Source organism: Myotis lucifugus, unplaced genomic scaffold (genome assembly GCF_000147115.1).
Source record: "Myotis lucifugus unplaced genomic scaffold, Myoluc2.0 scaffold_25, whole genome shotgun sequence".
Classification (NCBI taxonomy): domain Eukaryota; kingdom Metazoa; phylum Chordata; class Mammalia; order Chiroptera; family Vespertilionidae; genus Myotis; species Myotis lucifugus.
The window spans coordinates 10,511,260-10,527,628 of NW_005871073.1; the positions used below are offsets into that span (position 1 = coordinate 10,511,260).

A 16,369-nucleotide genomic window follows, 5' to 3' on the forward strand; every position below is an offset into this window, starting at 1 on the left:
AAATTTGAACAAAAGCAAATTTCCCTTATCCTGGCTTGCCCCTAATTTGCTAGTATTTGACTTTGCGCTAAGAGAGACTTGCTGACAAAATGGAATTACTTCTTGAAAATGTGAGCTCACCATGAAAAGACATGGAGGTACTTTAAATGCATATTGCTAAGTAAAAGAAGCCAAACTGAAAAGACTATATTCTGTATGATTCCAACTATGAGATTCTGGAGACAATAAATTATAGGGACAATAAAAAGATCAGTGGTTGCCAGGATAGGAAGGGGTTGGAAAAAGGTTGAGTAAGGGGTAAGGGGACCAGAGGATTTTTAGAGCAGTGAAACTACTCTGTATCATATTTTAGAATAGTGAATACATGACGTTTTGCATTTGTCAAAACTTACAGAACTGTACAACACAGAAAGAACCCTAATGTACACTACTAATTTTAGTTGATAATGTATCAAGACTGGTTCATCACTTCTAACAAATGTATCACACTAATTAGAGATGCTAATATGGGAAACAGGAGAGGGAATATATTGTAACTTTGTACTTTCTGCTCAAGTTTTCTGTCAACCTTTAAAACTGCTTTAAAAAATAGTTTATTAATTCTTCAAAAAAGCAATTAAAAAGTGAGCTCAAAAGTACTGTGTTGATAATATGGTATCTGTAAAAAGTAACCTTTTCACTGCTATATTAATCAACCCAGTAACGTTTCATTGTATCATGTCAATCATTCATTTAAACATTTGTTGGCAATGGCTTGTTTTCAGTGTTTGGCTTGTTTTCAGTGTTTAGCTTGTTTTCAGTGTTTAATGGGGGGGGGGGGGGGGGTGACTTTATAGGATTCAGAAAACCCAAAAACCTAAATTTGTTTTTTAAAAAAACACAACTTAATTTTATTGTCTATATAGTTACTCAAAAGTCTGAAAAAACTCAGGGTTATAAACTATAAATATAGGTACTCTAGCATATCTAAATTATGGTCTTTGAGCCCTAACCAGTTTGGCTCAGTGGATAGAGCGTTGGACTGCCGACTCAAGGGTCCCAGGTTCGATTCTGGTCAAGGGCATGTACCTTGGTTGCCGGCACATCCCCGGTAGAGGGCGTGCAGGAGGCAGCTGATCGATGTTTCTCTCTTTGATGTTTCTGACTCTCTATCCCTCTCCCTTCCTCTCTGTAAAAAATCAATAAAATATAAAAAAAAATTATGGTCTTTGATTATGAGTAAATCCTACTTAAATTTAAAAAAATAACTGCATCTCAAATTTTAATAATTAAGAAAAGCCTGCTTCTGCTTTTAAAATAGATTTATTTAAATGTAATGCCACTATTTTCTTATGCTACATTGGACATGAAACATGTTTCTCCATAATCCTTAGAAAATGTTTACACTAAAAAAATCACCCAGTCTTTACAATTTTTTAAAACCAATATGCCAATCTTCTTCATGACTGATAAACTCAGTCTATCCAGAAATACAACTCGATCCCATAACTTGCAATGTTTTCTATAAAAATTAGTACATATAAAATAACTGTTTTATATATTTCTTCCTACTGAAAAGTTTGAAACTTCCGAAACACAGCACAATTTAAAAACTTTTATTGTTAATAGCATGTTTCCATCTCTGTTTTTTGCAACTAATGGAAATATATTAGATGGAGATCAGAAAATAGAATTATAATTTAAATGAACACAATGAGGGCATAATTTATAAATGCACAAATTTAGTCAAACTTTGTTATATAATAGAAAAATCTAACTGCTTTGATTGTTCCAAATAGTATTAAAAACAGACAAACACATACACACGGGAAAAAAACATTTTGTTCCAGTTATTTTAACTCGCACAGTGGTCCTCATTAAAAGAAAATGAAAAGTGCAGAAAAAGTATTTCTTAAAAATCTCATCAAATTACATGTAATAACAGGTTTTTGTAAAGATTTTTCTTTAGGAACGAAAATGTGAAAATCTTAAGAAAGTAGCGTGAATTAGTAAGGTTAGTAGATGTATGTTGGCAAATTGAGATTTTAGGTGGCTCAAACTCCTATGTTCCTGTGCATCAGAAGGGGATTTTGTTGTGTCTGCAAGCCAAACTAAGTAGGAAAGAGATTTTTTTTGATTCACTGACAGTTTTTCCCATTAGTGATTGGCATTATTTTCAACTAGAGGCCCAGTGCATGAAATTCATGCATGGGTGTGGTCCCTAGGCCTGGCCGGCGATCGAAGCACAAGCATCTGGTGAGGAAGGACAGGTCCCAGCTGACCTCTGGGCCCTGGGCAGCACTTGGGGCCCTGGGGCCCCGTGCGCCCCCCTCCACCTGAGTCATTGGGTCCCCACCCAGCTCCCTCAGCGCGTGGGAGCCAGGCGGCGGCGCCACCCCCCACTGCCGCCCGCTGGTCGCTGTCTTTGGGGCGATCGGGCCCTGCTCGCACCCGCCTTGGCCTGGCGCCGCCTGCTTACCTGCTCCACCATTCCGCTGCGGTCCTGCTCTCGTCAGGGCCCATCGGGGCCGGCAGTGCCTCCACTGCTACCCGCTGCCAGCACCACATCACCAATGCCTGCTATGTTCCATGCTGCCCCCTGGTGGTCAGTGCATGTCATAGCGAGCAGTTGAACTCCCAGTTGAAGGGACAATTTGCATATTAGGCTTTTATTATATAGGAGATTTAGAAACAGCTTCATCCTGAAAATTTACTGCTAGATGGTTGGAAAGGACTATTAGACTGTGAAAATTTCTAGCACAAATGCACTGAGAAACATCATTCCCAGTCTGAGACTCTATTATCAAATAGGGAAATGTTCCCTATTAAAATTGGTCTTCAAACATAAAAATGTGAAAATAGCAAATACCTCAAAAATGAAAAACAACCAAAAAAAAAAAAAACCCCACAAAATTCTGAAAAGTACATGATCAACATGATTTACTTTAGCTATCTAAAAGTATCCACAAAAGTCTATTTACAAAGTGTGCTTACATTGCATTTAAAAAGACATGTATCAGGTGTTAATAAGTCATTATACCAGTTTTATAAAGATTCATATCCTTCCAAATATTAGTCATTATTAAAAAAATAGAAGAGGCTGTAAACTGTCATTGCCTTGAAAGAGCACGTGATCTTAAGGGAAGAAACATCTCACTAGAGCTTCCACAAGTTTCTTCGTCTAGCTGCAAGTCTGGGGGCAAAGGAGGAGCCCCAGGGTCCCCAGGTCTGGGAAGTGTAGTTGAAGAGAATGTAGGGTTTTCAGTTTTGCCTACTTCTAGGACAGGCAAATTCAGAGATGAATCAGTAGAAAAAAAGGGGGCTGTGCTGGATTCTCCTTCGGGATGGTACATAGTGGACACTCTCCGTTTTTCAGAGAAATAACTCTCATCTGAATTAGATCTAGAGAGGTTGTTTGTGGCTCCATCTGGAAAAGGCTCACAGTTGCTACATTTTAGTCCTACAATAAAATTATTCAGATGTTAATAAAAAGTAACAAGAAAATTGAGTTCAATTTTAAAGATTACAAACTAGTTACCACACAAAATTTAAATAACTTATAAATTCTGTCATAATCCATTTCACATTTCATTTGCTTTTCCCAACAACTATGAAGTGTATACAATTATATACATTTTCTAGGTAAGGAAATAGTCTCAAGGAAGCTAAATAACATGCTATAAACTCACTTCGTATACTTATATCCTTAACCATTGAAAGACCTGGGAAAAATAAAGTAGTCCTTAAAATTTTTCATAAAATAAGAAATGGCTTTCAGCCCTGGCTGGTTTGGCTTGGTGGATAGAGCATTGGCCTGCGGACTAAAGGGTCCCAGGTTTGATTCTGGTCAAGAGCACATGCCTGGTTGCAGGCTCAATCCCGAGTAGGGGGCATGCAGGAGGCAGCTGATCGATGATTCTCTCTCATCATTGATGTTTCTCTCTCTCTCCCTCCCTTCCTCCTTGAAATAAAAAATTATATATTAAAAAAAGAGAAAGAAATGGCTTTCACAACTAATATTCTTTAACATATTGGCACAAAACCATTATCTAATAAAAACAAAATTTAAACAGGGTATAGCTAAAATTCTATGAGTTAATGAATCTCTTTAAAAAAATATATTTTATTGATTTTTTACGGAGAGGAAGGGAGAGGGATAGAGAGTTAGAAACATCGATGAGAGAGAAACATTGCCCACAACCAAGGTACATGCCCTTCACTGGAATCGAACCTGGGACCCTTGAGTCCACAGGCCAACGCTCTATCCACTGAGCCAAACCAGTTAGGGCGAGTTAATGAATCTTAATTACTGAGTCTTGAATCACAGGGTGTTAGAAGTGGAAGGGATTTTCAAGGTCATCTGGGAGAGCCTCTATTATTTATTTTTTTTTGAGTCTCTTACTATTAAAGATGGGAAAACAGGGGCCCAGAAACAGTGAAGTCATGCCCAGCATTCCAGGACTATTTCATTGAAAAGAGAGAACTAGATCCCAGGTTTCCTCTTCACATTAAATAATGTTCTGGTTTTCAACCTAACAATTTACTTAAGTGATGGCAGTTGTTCTGATCAAAGAATTTTACCATATCAAAAGGGTATAGCCAACAATTAGCCTCAATACAGAAAGAATAAACACAAACACAATTTATTTTTGTTAGGCTTAGCAAAAATATTCAACCCATAACTATCTATTGACACAGAACCTTCTGAGTTGACAAATGTTATGTAAAACCTGAAGTCTATAAAGCACATTTATATATCATTTTTCCCACGAGTTTTTCAACTTCACAATACAGTCAGCATGTCTGTTCCATGCTATAGAAACTATTTTCTTAAATATGGCTCAGAAGGGGAAACTTCCATTGTGTTCCAGCATGCACTTATAGACAGTGAGCTCCTTAAGGGCAGAACCCCAAATTACTCGTTTCTGTATTCCCAGTGCCTACAGCAGCTGGAGTAGAGCTACATCATATTCACATTTAACGTAACTGCTCTGGAAAGAGAGGTGGAGAATGAGATGGGGTTTAGGGCGAGAGGGGGGTTTAAATTGTACAGGCAATTCTACAGACCATTCCAATCAGTGAGTGTGTGTGCTCTGGGGTTAGGGTGAAACAGGAGACATAAATTTGCTATTCCTTCATCCACCTCAGTCTCATGCCTCTCTCACATTTTGCCAGACTGAGTATAATTCTAGTGTTTAAAGTTATGTATAATTTATACAACATGATTCTTATAAACACAGCCAACTACTTTATCTTGTGATCAACTGGTAGGAGAAAAACTGAGTTGGACTTATTAAAATACTTTGCTTATACACTATTCTTTATGTGTTAAGTGCATTTTCAGGAGTTACTTTTGACTAGATTAATCTGCCATTCTGCTGACTTTAGAAACAAACCCCTGTGTACACTGGGACTTTATTATAGTTACATTTTCTATAAATTATACTGTTAACTGGATATAAATATAGAACATTAAGTGATATTCCACTTTTCCAGTATAATGACATCCTACTATATATAAGTTAAAAATGCAAATGAATGTAATTCTGAAGCTTAAACTTTTCAATGAAAGCAAAATGATCATTTCTGGGTTTTTTGTTATTGTTTTGCATTTTACTTCTAAAAGCATTGTTACATTTAAATGAACTCTTGGATACCTAAGATATTTACCTTTCAGATGTTCTAGTTTTATATTTCGAAGTTTTAGCACTTCATCTGTAATCTTCTGTATCAGGAAGTTCTGTGTTTTTTCTCGCCGAATAGATTCAACAAGGGTATCTAGTCCTTTGGGGTTTTCTTGTAAGTAGTCTAACAATTTTCCAGCCCTTTTTCTACTTGATGTTCGGCAAGAAATTTCTTCAGTGTCTTCTCTACTGAGTATTTTTTTTGCACGCAGATGATCAAAATGTCTCTCAGCTATGATTTTTTCACACAGATATACACGCAAATTTTCTAAAGCCTGAAAGACATAAAATGTGCTTCAATGTTATTTTTTTTTAACACCTAAGGAAATCACGTAGGAAATTTAACTGGTGAGAGAAAACATTCTGAAGTTGAAGGTTCAGGCTTACTAAAATGCATGCTATTAAGATGAAGGTCAAGTAGACAAAATAAGTCCTAGATGAGACATTCCGTACAGCTTCTGTCCTGCTATGATCTCATTTTCACATCAATAAACCAAGACCAAGGCACTGTGAGGAGAGGCCATGGTAATCCAAAGGGTTTGGGTCCGTGGGGATAGAGAAGTCTGCTGAAGGCCACCTTTGGGGCTAAAGATGAGGGCAGAGGCTTCCATACATTTCAGTTACCATTTTTTAAGGAATCCAGAATTAGTCAGGACCAGAGAGGGTAACTTGAGGTCTCATAGCTTATAACTTCCTCATGTTTGTTAATTTTCCATCTTCCTTGAGTAAAACCATTATTAAAAAAACAGCTCACTAAACTAAAAGGACCCATAATGTGTCTATCTTTGGAGTCAGCTGGAAAGACTATAACTCAGTGCATCAGTTAGCAGAAGGGAGGTAGAAAGATGTGGAGAAGCCCTAACCAGTTTGGCTCAGTGGATAGAGCGTCGGCCTGCGTATTGAAGGGTCCCAGGTTTGATTCTGGTCAAGGGCATATACCTTGGTTGGGGGCACATCCCCAGTAGGGGGTGTTCAGGAGGCAGCTGATCGATGTTTCTCTCTCATTGATGTTTATAACTCTCTATCCTTCTCCCTTCCTCTCGGTAAAAAATCAATAAAATAAAAAATATATATATATAAAACAAAGAAAGATGTGGAGAAGGCGGGGAGGAGGGGAGGGGGGAAGAGGAGAAACCTAACTTAAAGGAATAGTGAATGCTGAAAGAAATTAAAGGAAATCACAGAAAACAGGTCTAGACCTGAGAGGCAGCTAAGGGGGCTTAATTAGCAGAAAAATGACATGGGTCCGAATAAACAGCATCAATAGTCCAAAGCCAGTGATGTATTCTAGCTCCTCCGTTTACTACATACGGGTAAGTAACTCCTCTGTGCCTCAGTTTCCTCATCTAAGTGTTATGAGGAATAAGTACATGTAAAGTTCTTAGAGAAGTTAATGATCAATAAACGTTACTGATGTAACAATGATAACTAATTTGACTTACATTTATAATGATGATCAAAAGGCAATGGAAGATTTTAGAAATACCCTAGTATATGGTGGCAGAAAAGTAGGCTAGGTGAAGGGTTCCTATAGTTCTCAGTCCACTGAACCCCAAAATTCATTTATTTATTCACACAACAAACATTCATATATCTAAATACCTAATATACCAGGTGCTGAGCATGCAAAGGTCAACAAGACTTGAATCCCACAAGCAAAGGGCATATGGTCTAGTTGGAGAGTACATATCACATGCAAGCCAATAATTAAAAGACAATGTGGTATGACCCAGAAATTAAAAGACTGGGGAAGCACAGAGTACGCAATTCACTCTACCTACAATATCTGGGAAATTTACAGAGGCTACACTTTTGCTAGAGGCAAGGTGCACAGTGGGAAAATAGCAAAAAGTCTGGGGTAGTTGGCACACAGGCTGCATGTGACAGGGTGGTGAGGAATGTAATTAGGAAGGAAAACGGGGGTGAAATCATGGAAAAATTTTAAAAATATATGTTTTTATTGATTTTAGAGAGAGAGGAATGGAGAGATAGAAACACGGATGCGTCAACATCCATTGGCTGCCTCCGCCACGCCCCCTGCTGGGGATTGGGCCCACAACTGGGGCATGTGTTCTGACAGGGAATTGAACCAGTGACCTCTTGGTGCGTGAGTCAACACTCAATCCACCAGGCAAAATAATTTTTATAACATGTTGAGGAACACACATTTCCCTGTAGCCAAGAGTCATCTAAGGTTTATAAATAAGAAATAAGAACATTTTTGCAGAGAACTGGGAGAAGGAAAAACGAGGGTCAGAGGAGACCAATTAGAAGATTGCTGCAGTATATTACGTAATATATATTGAGTGCATAAATTTAAGTTGTGAAGATAGAGACAGACTACATATAAAAGATGGACCCCTTGAAAAACCTCATCTGTTATTATTTTTACCACCTATATGCTGATGATTCCCATATTTGTGTATGTGATCAAGACTTTCTCCACCTAGACATCCCAAAGGTACTTGAAATTCAACGTCATAAACCAGATTTATCTACCCCTATTCTTTTCCTTTGATGTTAACTCATTCATCCACCCACCTAATCATCTATAAAACCTACAACTGATCCTTGACTTTTTCTTTTCTCCCTCTTTCACTCACTTGCCACATCTGATCATCCACCCACCAAGACCTGCCACTCTACCCTTTATATTTATCTAATTTGTCCCTTCACTTCATCTCTATTATTAGCATTACTCTAGTTCAGGTCCTTATATGTTGCATGGACTATTAACAATGGACACCTAGCTATACTTCCTACTTCTCTCCTCCCTCTCAAAAGTCTCCTTCACACACCTATCTGATCTTCCAATTTTTCAAAAGAAAATGGAAATCTGGGGTGTTACATAGAGTCTAATATTGAAATGTCACCAGCTAATTTTTTAAAAATTTAAAACACTGTGTTCCACCCTTGACTTAAAAGGATCAACTTCCTCAATACCGGCAGAAGAATAGGTCTCAGACCAACCTCAGTTCAAATCTTGAGAACTGGGGCAAGTTACTTAACCTCTCTAAACTTCCTGTTCCCTATTGATAAAATAATAATACTTTAGAGGACTGCTAGGAAGACTAAATGAGGCAGTGAATATAAAGACTCGACAGCCTGTGATAGAGTATGTGCACAATAAATAATAGTTATTTGATAATGTCAGACAGGGCACTTCACAGTATGGATCCTACCTACCTCTCCAGTTTAATCTATCACCACCTCTATCAGTCCTGGTACTTTATGCTGTACCTAAAACTGCTTGTTCGGAACTCTACATTTCTTTACGTTGTTACCTTTATCCTGTTTTCTCTTCTCTATACCCCAAGTCGCTATTCATCCTTTAAGATCCAGGACAGTGGTCATCTCCTTCAGGAAGCTTTACCTAAACTCCTCAGAGTAAGATAGGCACCCATCTCCTCTGTCCTTGCAGCACCCTATGGATACATTTCACTTTTCTATATACCAAGACTCCACTTTTCATCTCCCAATTCATCCTGACATTCCCATTCTGTCCCACCACTCTTCTCAAAGTCACCAATGACCTCCTTAATGCTAAATCTGATACTTTTCAATCACTTTACTTCTCAGCAACACGAACACAGCTGACCACTACTTCCTTGAAATACCTTTTTGCCTCATATGCATACCACACTCTCCTGGCTTTCTTCCCATCTCTGTGGCTATAACTTCTCAATTTTCAAAATTCTTCTATGATTTCTCTCTTCCCTTTTAGCTCTCAATTTTCTAGGTGAACACATTCAATCTCATACCTTTCCAGGTCAGATCTCTCTTCTGATCTCCAGACTTGTTGGTTAAGTTGCTGATTTGACATTTCCACTTACTAATCTGATTCCACTCTCTTCCTCAACTACTACATTCAATCCATTACAAGGCCTATCATTTCTATTTCAAAAATGCACCTGGAATTCTCCTGCTCCATCCATTTCCACTGCCTTCAACCTGATCTAAATCACCATCATCTCTTAACTATATAAATTCTACGAGTCTCTTCATTGGCTTCCCTCTTTTCACTTTTGCTCTCCTTAGTCCATACAATAGGCAGAGGGATCTTTTAAAATATAACATTAGTTCTTCAATAAGTCCTTACTGCACTTGTGAAAAAAATCCAAACACTTTACTACCATCTGTAAGACCCTTAATAATATGGCTCTAGCCCACCTTCCTAACTTCACCTCAGGGAACCCTCTGCCTTTTTCCATGTTCCCCAAGTCATAAGATCTTTGCAAATTCTATTCTGCCTAGAATGTTCTTCCCTGAGTTCTGTCATATCTTTCAGGAACCACTTTAAATGTAACCTTCCCTGACCATCCTACCTCGAGGAGATGCCCGTTATTGTCTCAACATCTGTCTGTCTCCTTAATAATACTTAACATAATTTGTAATTATACATTTATTTGTTTTCAACCCTAATGACCTACATGTTTGAATGAGGCAAGAACCAGGTATGTTTTGTTAGACTCTGTGTACCCTGAACTTAGCAGAGTGCCAAGTGAATGGTGTTTTGGATGAATGTGTTTTATAACTTATAATTATCATTTTATGTCTATCTCCCTCCTCCTAAGAAATCAAGCTCTTTTCAAACTAGGATTGAATCTTAGCTTTAAAAATTTGAACTGTTAGATTCAACCTTAATATCAGCTTCATAGCAGCACGTAATCCATATTAATAAAACTGAACTAAATTCAACCAAAAAGATGATGTAAACTAGATGGGGCAGAAGGGAAGGAAGAGTATAGCGAAGAAGTGGGAGGTTCCAGGAGGATGGAACCTCCCACTATTCATCAAGGCAGAGAACACAGTAGGAACAACAAGCAGCTTTAGGGGGAGGCATGATAAAAAGTTCAATTTTAGAAAAGGGGAGGAATCTGCAGGTTATAAAAGTGGATTTCCGGCAGATATTTGGAAATAAGTGCCTCTAGTTGAGAGAAAAGGTCATAAACCATTTTGGGAAAATATCATGACAAAAATTTTTTAAAAAATGTGTATACACTTTTCTTTCATGGGCCTCCTGAAACTCATCCATGATTCCCCAAGGTTATGAATTTCTGATATGGCTGTAAAGTGGAATCATGGAAATGGATAGTATCAATGAACTCACAGAAAAAAAATAAGGCCTGGAAGCCACTCTTCACATCTGTGTTTGTGTACAGGTTTTATGTCCTTCCACTTGTAATATCTCATTGCCTGTTTTATCAAATTCTTCCGGGTCCGGGAATGAAAATACTCTCCCTTAGAGATTGCTGTACAGATTCAATGGGAACACTGTAAATTGTGTGAGACAGCATCTGGAACAGAGCAAAGCCTAGCTCTCTGAGTTCATGGTTTTGCTGGCACACATCTTGAATAAGACAGCACTCATTTATTATATATTAACAATGTCCCAATCTCATCTCAACTAGGATGTAAAGCAAGGGCCTGTTATTTTTTGTATCTGTCCAGGCTCAGGGATAGTGCTTTCCACATAGTAAGTGTTCCATAGATATCTGCCAAATGAGGACACTACGGCAGAAAAGTCCAAGTTATGTCCCGTGTCCTCCTGCTAACGAATCCAACCGTAATCGTGAGCACAATGGAATAAACTTCACAGGAGAGAAAAGGAGATTTTAAAGCAGATGCACATTTAAAAAGCTGTTGTCCTGCCCAGTTCACAAACATGATTTTGTAAGTTTTGTGTTGTTGAGCCAGAGCACACTTCACGTGGAGTTTCTGTTTTTAATCTGCACTGACATAAATTATTTCAGTGGCAGGCGCTCATGCAGGTCTCAACTGGCAGAACAACTAAAGGCACAGGGAAAAGGAGAAACAAGTCATATCTCAGCAAAGCCATGGCTGACGCATAGTAAATATTACGATTTTCTGCCGCATCCAAGCAGAACAAAACGTAACCACTACATATTTTCTCAACGTCTGCGGGTCAATTTAATTCTCGGGCTACAGGTACTCACCCCCCTCCCCTCAATTTAAATATGTGGGCGTTGGCTTACGAGGGGAATTCCAGGTCGTGCTTTCAGCTGTGGAGCTTCCCCCAGCCCCCTTTGCAAGAGAGTTTCACATATTGGCTCCACTGCTCGGGGTCCTTTGATCCGGTCCAGCCTCTGCTCCAGGGGGAGCCAGCAGCCCGGAGAGCCGGATTCAGGTTGCGCGAGCGCCGTCAGCCCCTAACAGCGCGGCTCCCCAGCGCAGGGGGGGCGGGATCACCGGGGGGCAGGCGGCGAAGAAACGCTCCACCGAAGCAAGTCCCGGACACCCCAGCTCTGCTTTCAGCGATTTAAACCGTAGATTCACCGGTGGCCGGGGGTCACTTCCATGAAGGCTCCCGGCGGCCCCGGTCCGCCCCTCCCACCCGCAGGCTCCTCCTCCGACCCCCGACTCGACTCTGGGTTTCCGCTTTCCGCGCCCGCCGAGCGGCAGGCAGGCAGCCCGCCCCCGCCCGCCCCAGCCCGCGGGCGCCAGGGCGAGATGGTGCTACTCACGTCCTTCTTCACTTCCGTCAGGTCCTCCTCGGTGAGGGACGGCGCGGGGGGCTCCATGGCGGAGGCGGGGATGGCGCTTCTTCCGGGTCCGGGAGCTCGGGCGGCGGGCCCCACCGAAACTGGGGGCTCCGGCCTCGGGAGGAGGGGCGAGAAGCGGAGGCGGAGCGGGTCGGGAGGAAGAGCGCTGCCCCTTCGAAAACAGAAGGGCTCGGGGGTCGAACCGCAGCGCTTCCTGCCTTGCCTCTAGGCCCTGGAGTCTAGGGTGACAGCGACGCAGACCTACGTGTCCAACGCGGGCCTTGGAACCCCGCTGCTTCCCTCTCCTGAAGGCTCCGGCGCAGGTGCCTTCCCTCGGGGAGGCGGGGCCGCGGGCAGAGCCCGCCCCCCCTCTGCGGCAGCCAATGAGAGCCAGCCCGCGGGCCTATCCTGTCCCGCCCCCCGCCCGGCCGGAGCCTTTCGGGAGTGGCTCCGCCCCCAGCCTGAGGTCATTTGCATGTGGCCGCGGGTAGGCCTCCCGGAAAGGAATCGTTTCCGCGGGTGGGAGCCGTGGCTGCGACGCCCGCGGGCGCTCCCCGCCTCGCTGACGTCTGGGTGGCGGAGTCTCCTCTCGGCCGGCTCCTCTGCGCCTCTGGGTTCCTCCCCTTTTCCCAGACCCTGCCCTCCGACTTCCTGTGCTGTGTTTGCCCACTCAAGTCTTTAAATTATATGAACACACGCCTAACTACAACACTAAAAGAAATGTTTGACAGGGCAAAAGCACCTACAATCCCACCAAGTTAATAATTTAACGTTTTTGTACTTTTTGGTTACCGTTTATTCTATATATATTTCCTTTTTCATCTGTAAAAAAGGGCTGCCTCCATAGGGCTGCCATGAAAATGAAATATAAATGTTAAGTGTCTTAGAGGTACTCGATATACAGTGTGCTCTCAATTTATATATATATATATATATATATATATATATATATATATATGTATATATTTATTTTTTTAAATTTTATTTTATTGCTTAAATTATTACAGAGAGTAGTACATATGTCTCCTTTCCCCCCCCATTGACCTACCCCCCAGTGTCTTATGTCCATTGGTTATGCTTATATGCATGCATACAAGTCCTTCTGTTGATCTCTTACCCCCGCCCCCCTCCCGCCAACCCTCCCCGGCCTTCCTGCTGTAGTTTGACAGTCTGTTGGATGCTGCTCTGCCTCTGTATCTATTTTTGTTCATCAGTTTATAATGTTCTTTATTATCCATAAATGAGTGAGATCATGTGGTGTTTTTCTTTCATTGACTGGCTTATTCAATTTATATTTTATTATCTTGTATTACTCAAACATTTGTTATGAATATGTCTTACGCATCTTATTCTCTAAGAGTTCTCGCATTTTATTGCGGGAGACTGGGGAACAGACAGCTAGGTATTCTAATAGAGGTGTATACAACGCAACATGGATAATGCAGGTGAGAGCCCTGGGCCCAAACCATAGTTTGGACAATATGCTAAATAAACTAGAGGGAATTAGAAGCTCCAAGGGTAGGTAAAAATGACAAAACTAAAGACAAACTCAGGAACCCCAATATTTAAGGGAAGAGAAAGCAACAGAACCAGAAAAGAAACATATTGCCAAAGCCACACCAATGTAGTTTTGATCACAACACAGGGATTCTGCTTTTAACATTAGCATTATGTCATACGTCTTTTTCCACATTGATACACCGTATTTTTTCTGATTGCTTAATCTCCCATTATCCTGGTATTACCCAATGTGCTTAACTATTTGTTCTTTCACTTCACAAATATCTATTGAATGTCACCTAAGTGCCAGACACTGTTCTAGGTACTTGAGGAAACCGCTTGTGAACAAAATAGGTACATTTCTTTTTCCTCTTGGAGTTTAAATTCTAGTAGATGTATGTTTGGGGCAGGGCAGATGGACATTTGAAAAATGTTATGTAAATTATTTATTATGTTAGAAGATGATAGACACTAAGAGAAACTATAAACCAGGGAAGAAGGATGAGGCTTGATGGAGTGGTAAAACTTAAAATACGGTGGTTAATGAAGACCTCTGTGAAAAAGGGAAATTTGAGTTAGCACTTGAAAGAAGTGAGGGAATGAGCCGCGGGGACATATGGAGAAAGAGAACAGCCAATGAAAAGGATTGTGTGCCTGGGAAGGATATGAGGTCCTCGTGTGCCATTGCACATTTACGCTGACATTGCTCTGAGTCATACGGGTTCGCTCTGAGTCAGATGGGAAGCCGCTGGAGGGTTCTGAGCCCAGGAGTGGCACGATCCGATTTAAGATTTGAAAAGGAGCACTTTCACCGTTGCTCTGAAGGGAAGGAAGATGGAATAGGGAAGACCAGTTAGGGAGCTCTTTCCATAACTCAGCCCCCAGGACGTGGTAGTTCAGAAAGGTTGGTAGTAGTAAGGGTGGTGAGAAGTGGGGAAGTGGGGAAATGATTCATTTCCTTTTACAAAGATTGCTGTGGCTGCTGAGTATAGAGTAGTAGACTGTAGATGTGAGGGAGGAAACAGAGAGACCAGCGGGAGGCTACCACAGTGAGCCAGGCAAAGGGGATGGTGGTGTGACTAGGGTGAGAGCAGTGGTGAACAGTCCTCCATGGTTACCTTGTTATTCCCAATTTTCCATTGTTATAAGACATTAGTCCCCCAATTTTTCACCTACATATCCCCCATCCTTTTAATATATATATATATATATATATATATATATTGATTTCAGAGAGAGGACGAGAGAGAGAAAGAGAAATATGAATGATGAAATGGCCCTGGTGAGGTAGGGACGCCCCGGTGAGGTTGAAACGGCCCCGGTGAGGCTGAGACGGCCCCGGTGAGGTTGGGACTGCTCCAGTGAGGTTGGGACAGATAATGGGGACCAGTATAGACTGATGAACAGGGGTAGATGCAGAGGCAGAGCAACATTGAACAGACTGTCAAACTACAGTGGGAAGCCTGGGGAGGGTTTGGGGGAGGGGGGATTAAGAGATCAACCGAAGGACTTATATGCATGCATATAAGATTAACCAATGGACGCAAGACTCCGGCAGGGTAGGGGCCGGGAGAATGTCAAGGGGGGGAAAAAAAGGAGACATATGTAATACTCTTTGTAATACTTTAAGAAATAAAAATTATATATATAAAAAAAGAAAGAAATATGAATGATGAGAGAGAATCACTGCTCAGTGGCCTCCTGCATGCCCCCTACTGGGTGGGGATCAAGCCTCCAACCCAGGCATGTGCCCTTAACTGGAATTGAACCTGGGACCCTTCAGTCTGCAGGCCGATGCTCTATTCATTGAGCCAAACCAGCTGGGGCTCCCCATCCTTTTTTCTTTGATTACCATTTCCTTATCATAAACTCCCAAGAGCAGGAGTATTGACCCTCAAAGAAATGATTCTTTTTTGTCTTTTCATATGTATTTCCATAGGTTCCTTTCAGAGAATTGGCCCATCCATGTGTGGAAATGAACTGTGTTTTGCTAGAACTATACCAGCTCTGCTGATGGAGGAAGGGATCAGAACCCATCCAAGTAAAGTGATTTGAATGATGCCAATTTGACACACCATTTTGGTCCGGCTATTGTGATGTTGTTATTCACTTGTAGTTCTATTTTCAATGAGACATTTCAAACACACTAAACTATAAAGAATAATATTCCAAACATCCTACATTCATTACCAAGATTTAACCAATATGGATATTGCACCACATTTGCTTCTGTTACGACTTTTGACTACCAAATGTTAGTGCCAGACAGCCCTGATTCTTGAGCCTTCTTTTGTGATGCTTACTATATATACATCTGACTTTCCTGGTCGTTGACCACCATTTCATTTCTGACACCTCCAACCTTCTTCCATCTTCTATAGTTATTCTGTTATTCATTTATTCAACTAAAAAGTCGTGTCTGCTGTGTGTCAGAGATGGGAGTTATGGAATGAGGTGCAGCAGAGTAAGGAGCTTAGGAATTTTTAACAGCTGAAAGGTTAGTAGTTTGTTTTTGAGCCCATGTCTCCTTGTTCCCAAGTCAAATTGTGTCAAAACAGCCATATCAGAATGTCATGTACCTATCACAGAGCTAGTTCATGGCTGGCATTATGGTTTCTGCTTTTTTTTCTAGTGAACCATCTTCCTTCATAAGCAAACGCATTTCTGTTTCTTTGCTAAATCACAGAATCAGACTATAATGAA

General features: G+C 41.0%; 1 protein-coding gene across 1 annotated transcript; it reads right to left on the reverse strand.

The window, feature by feature from the left end:
- Positions 1–1,579: 1,579 nt before the first annotated feature.
- Positions 1,580–12,480, reverse strand: BCL10 (B cell CLL/lymphoma 10). The gene is made up of 4 exons (XM_023751806.1): positions 12,432–12,480; positions 12,149–12,338; positions 5,650–5,938; positions 1,580–3,439 (listed from the first exon to the last, which is right to left on the reverse strand). The coding sequence occupies exons 2-4, from the start codon at positions 12,203–12,205 to the stop codon at positions 3,090–3,092; spliced, it is 696 nt and encodes a 231-aa protein (XP_023607574.1). The 5' UTR covers positions 12,206–12,338; positions 12,432–12,480; the 3' UTR covers positions 1,580–3,089.
- Between the last annotated feature and the right edge of the window lie 3,889 nt (positions 12,481–16,369).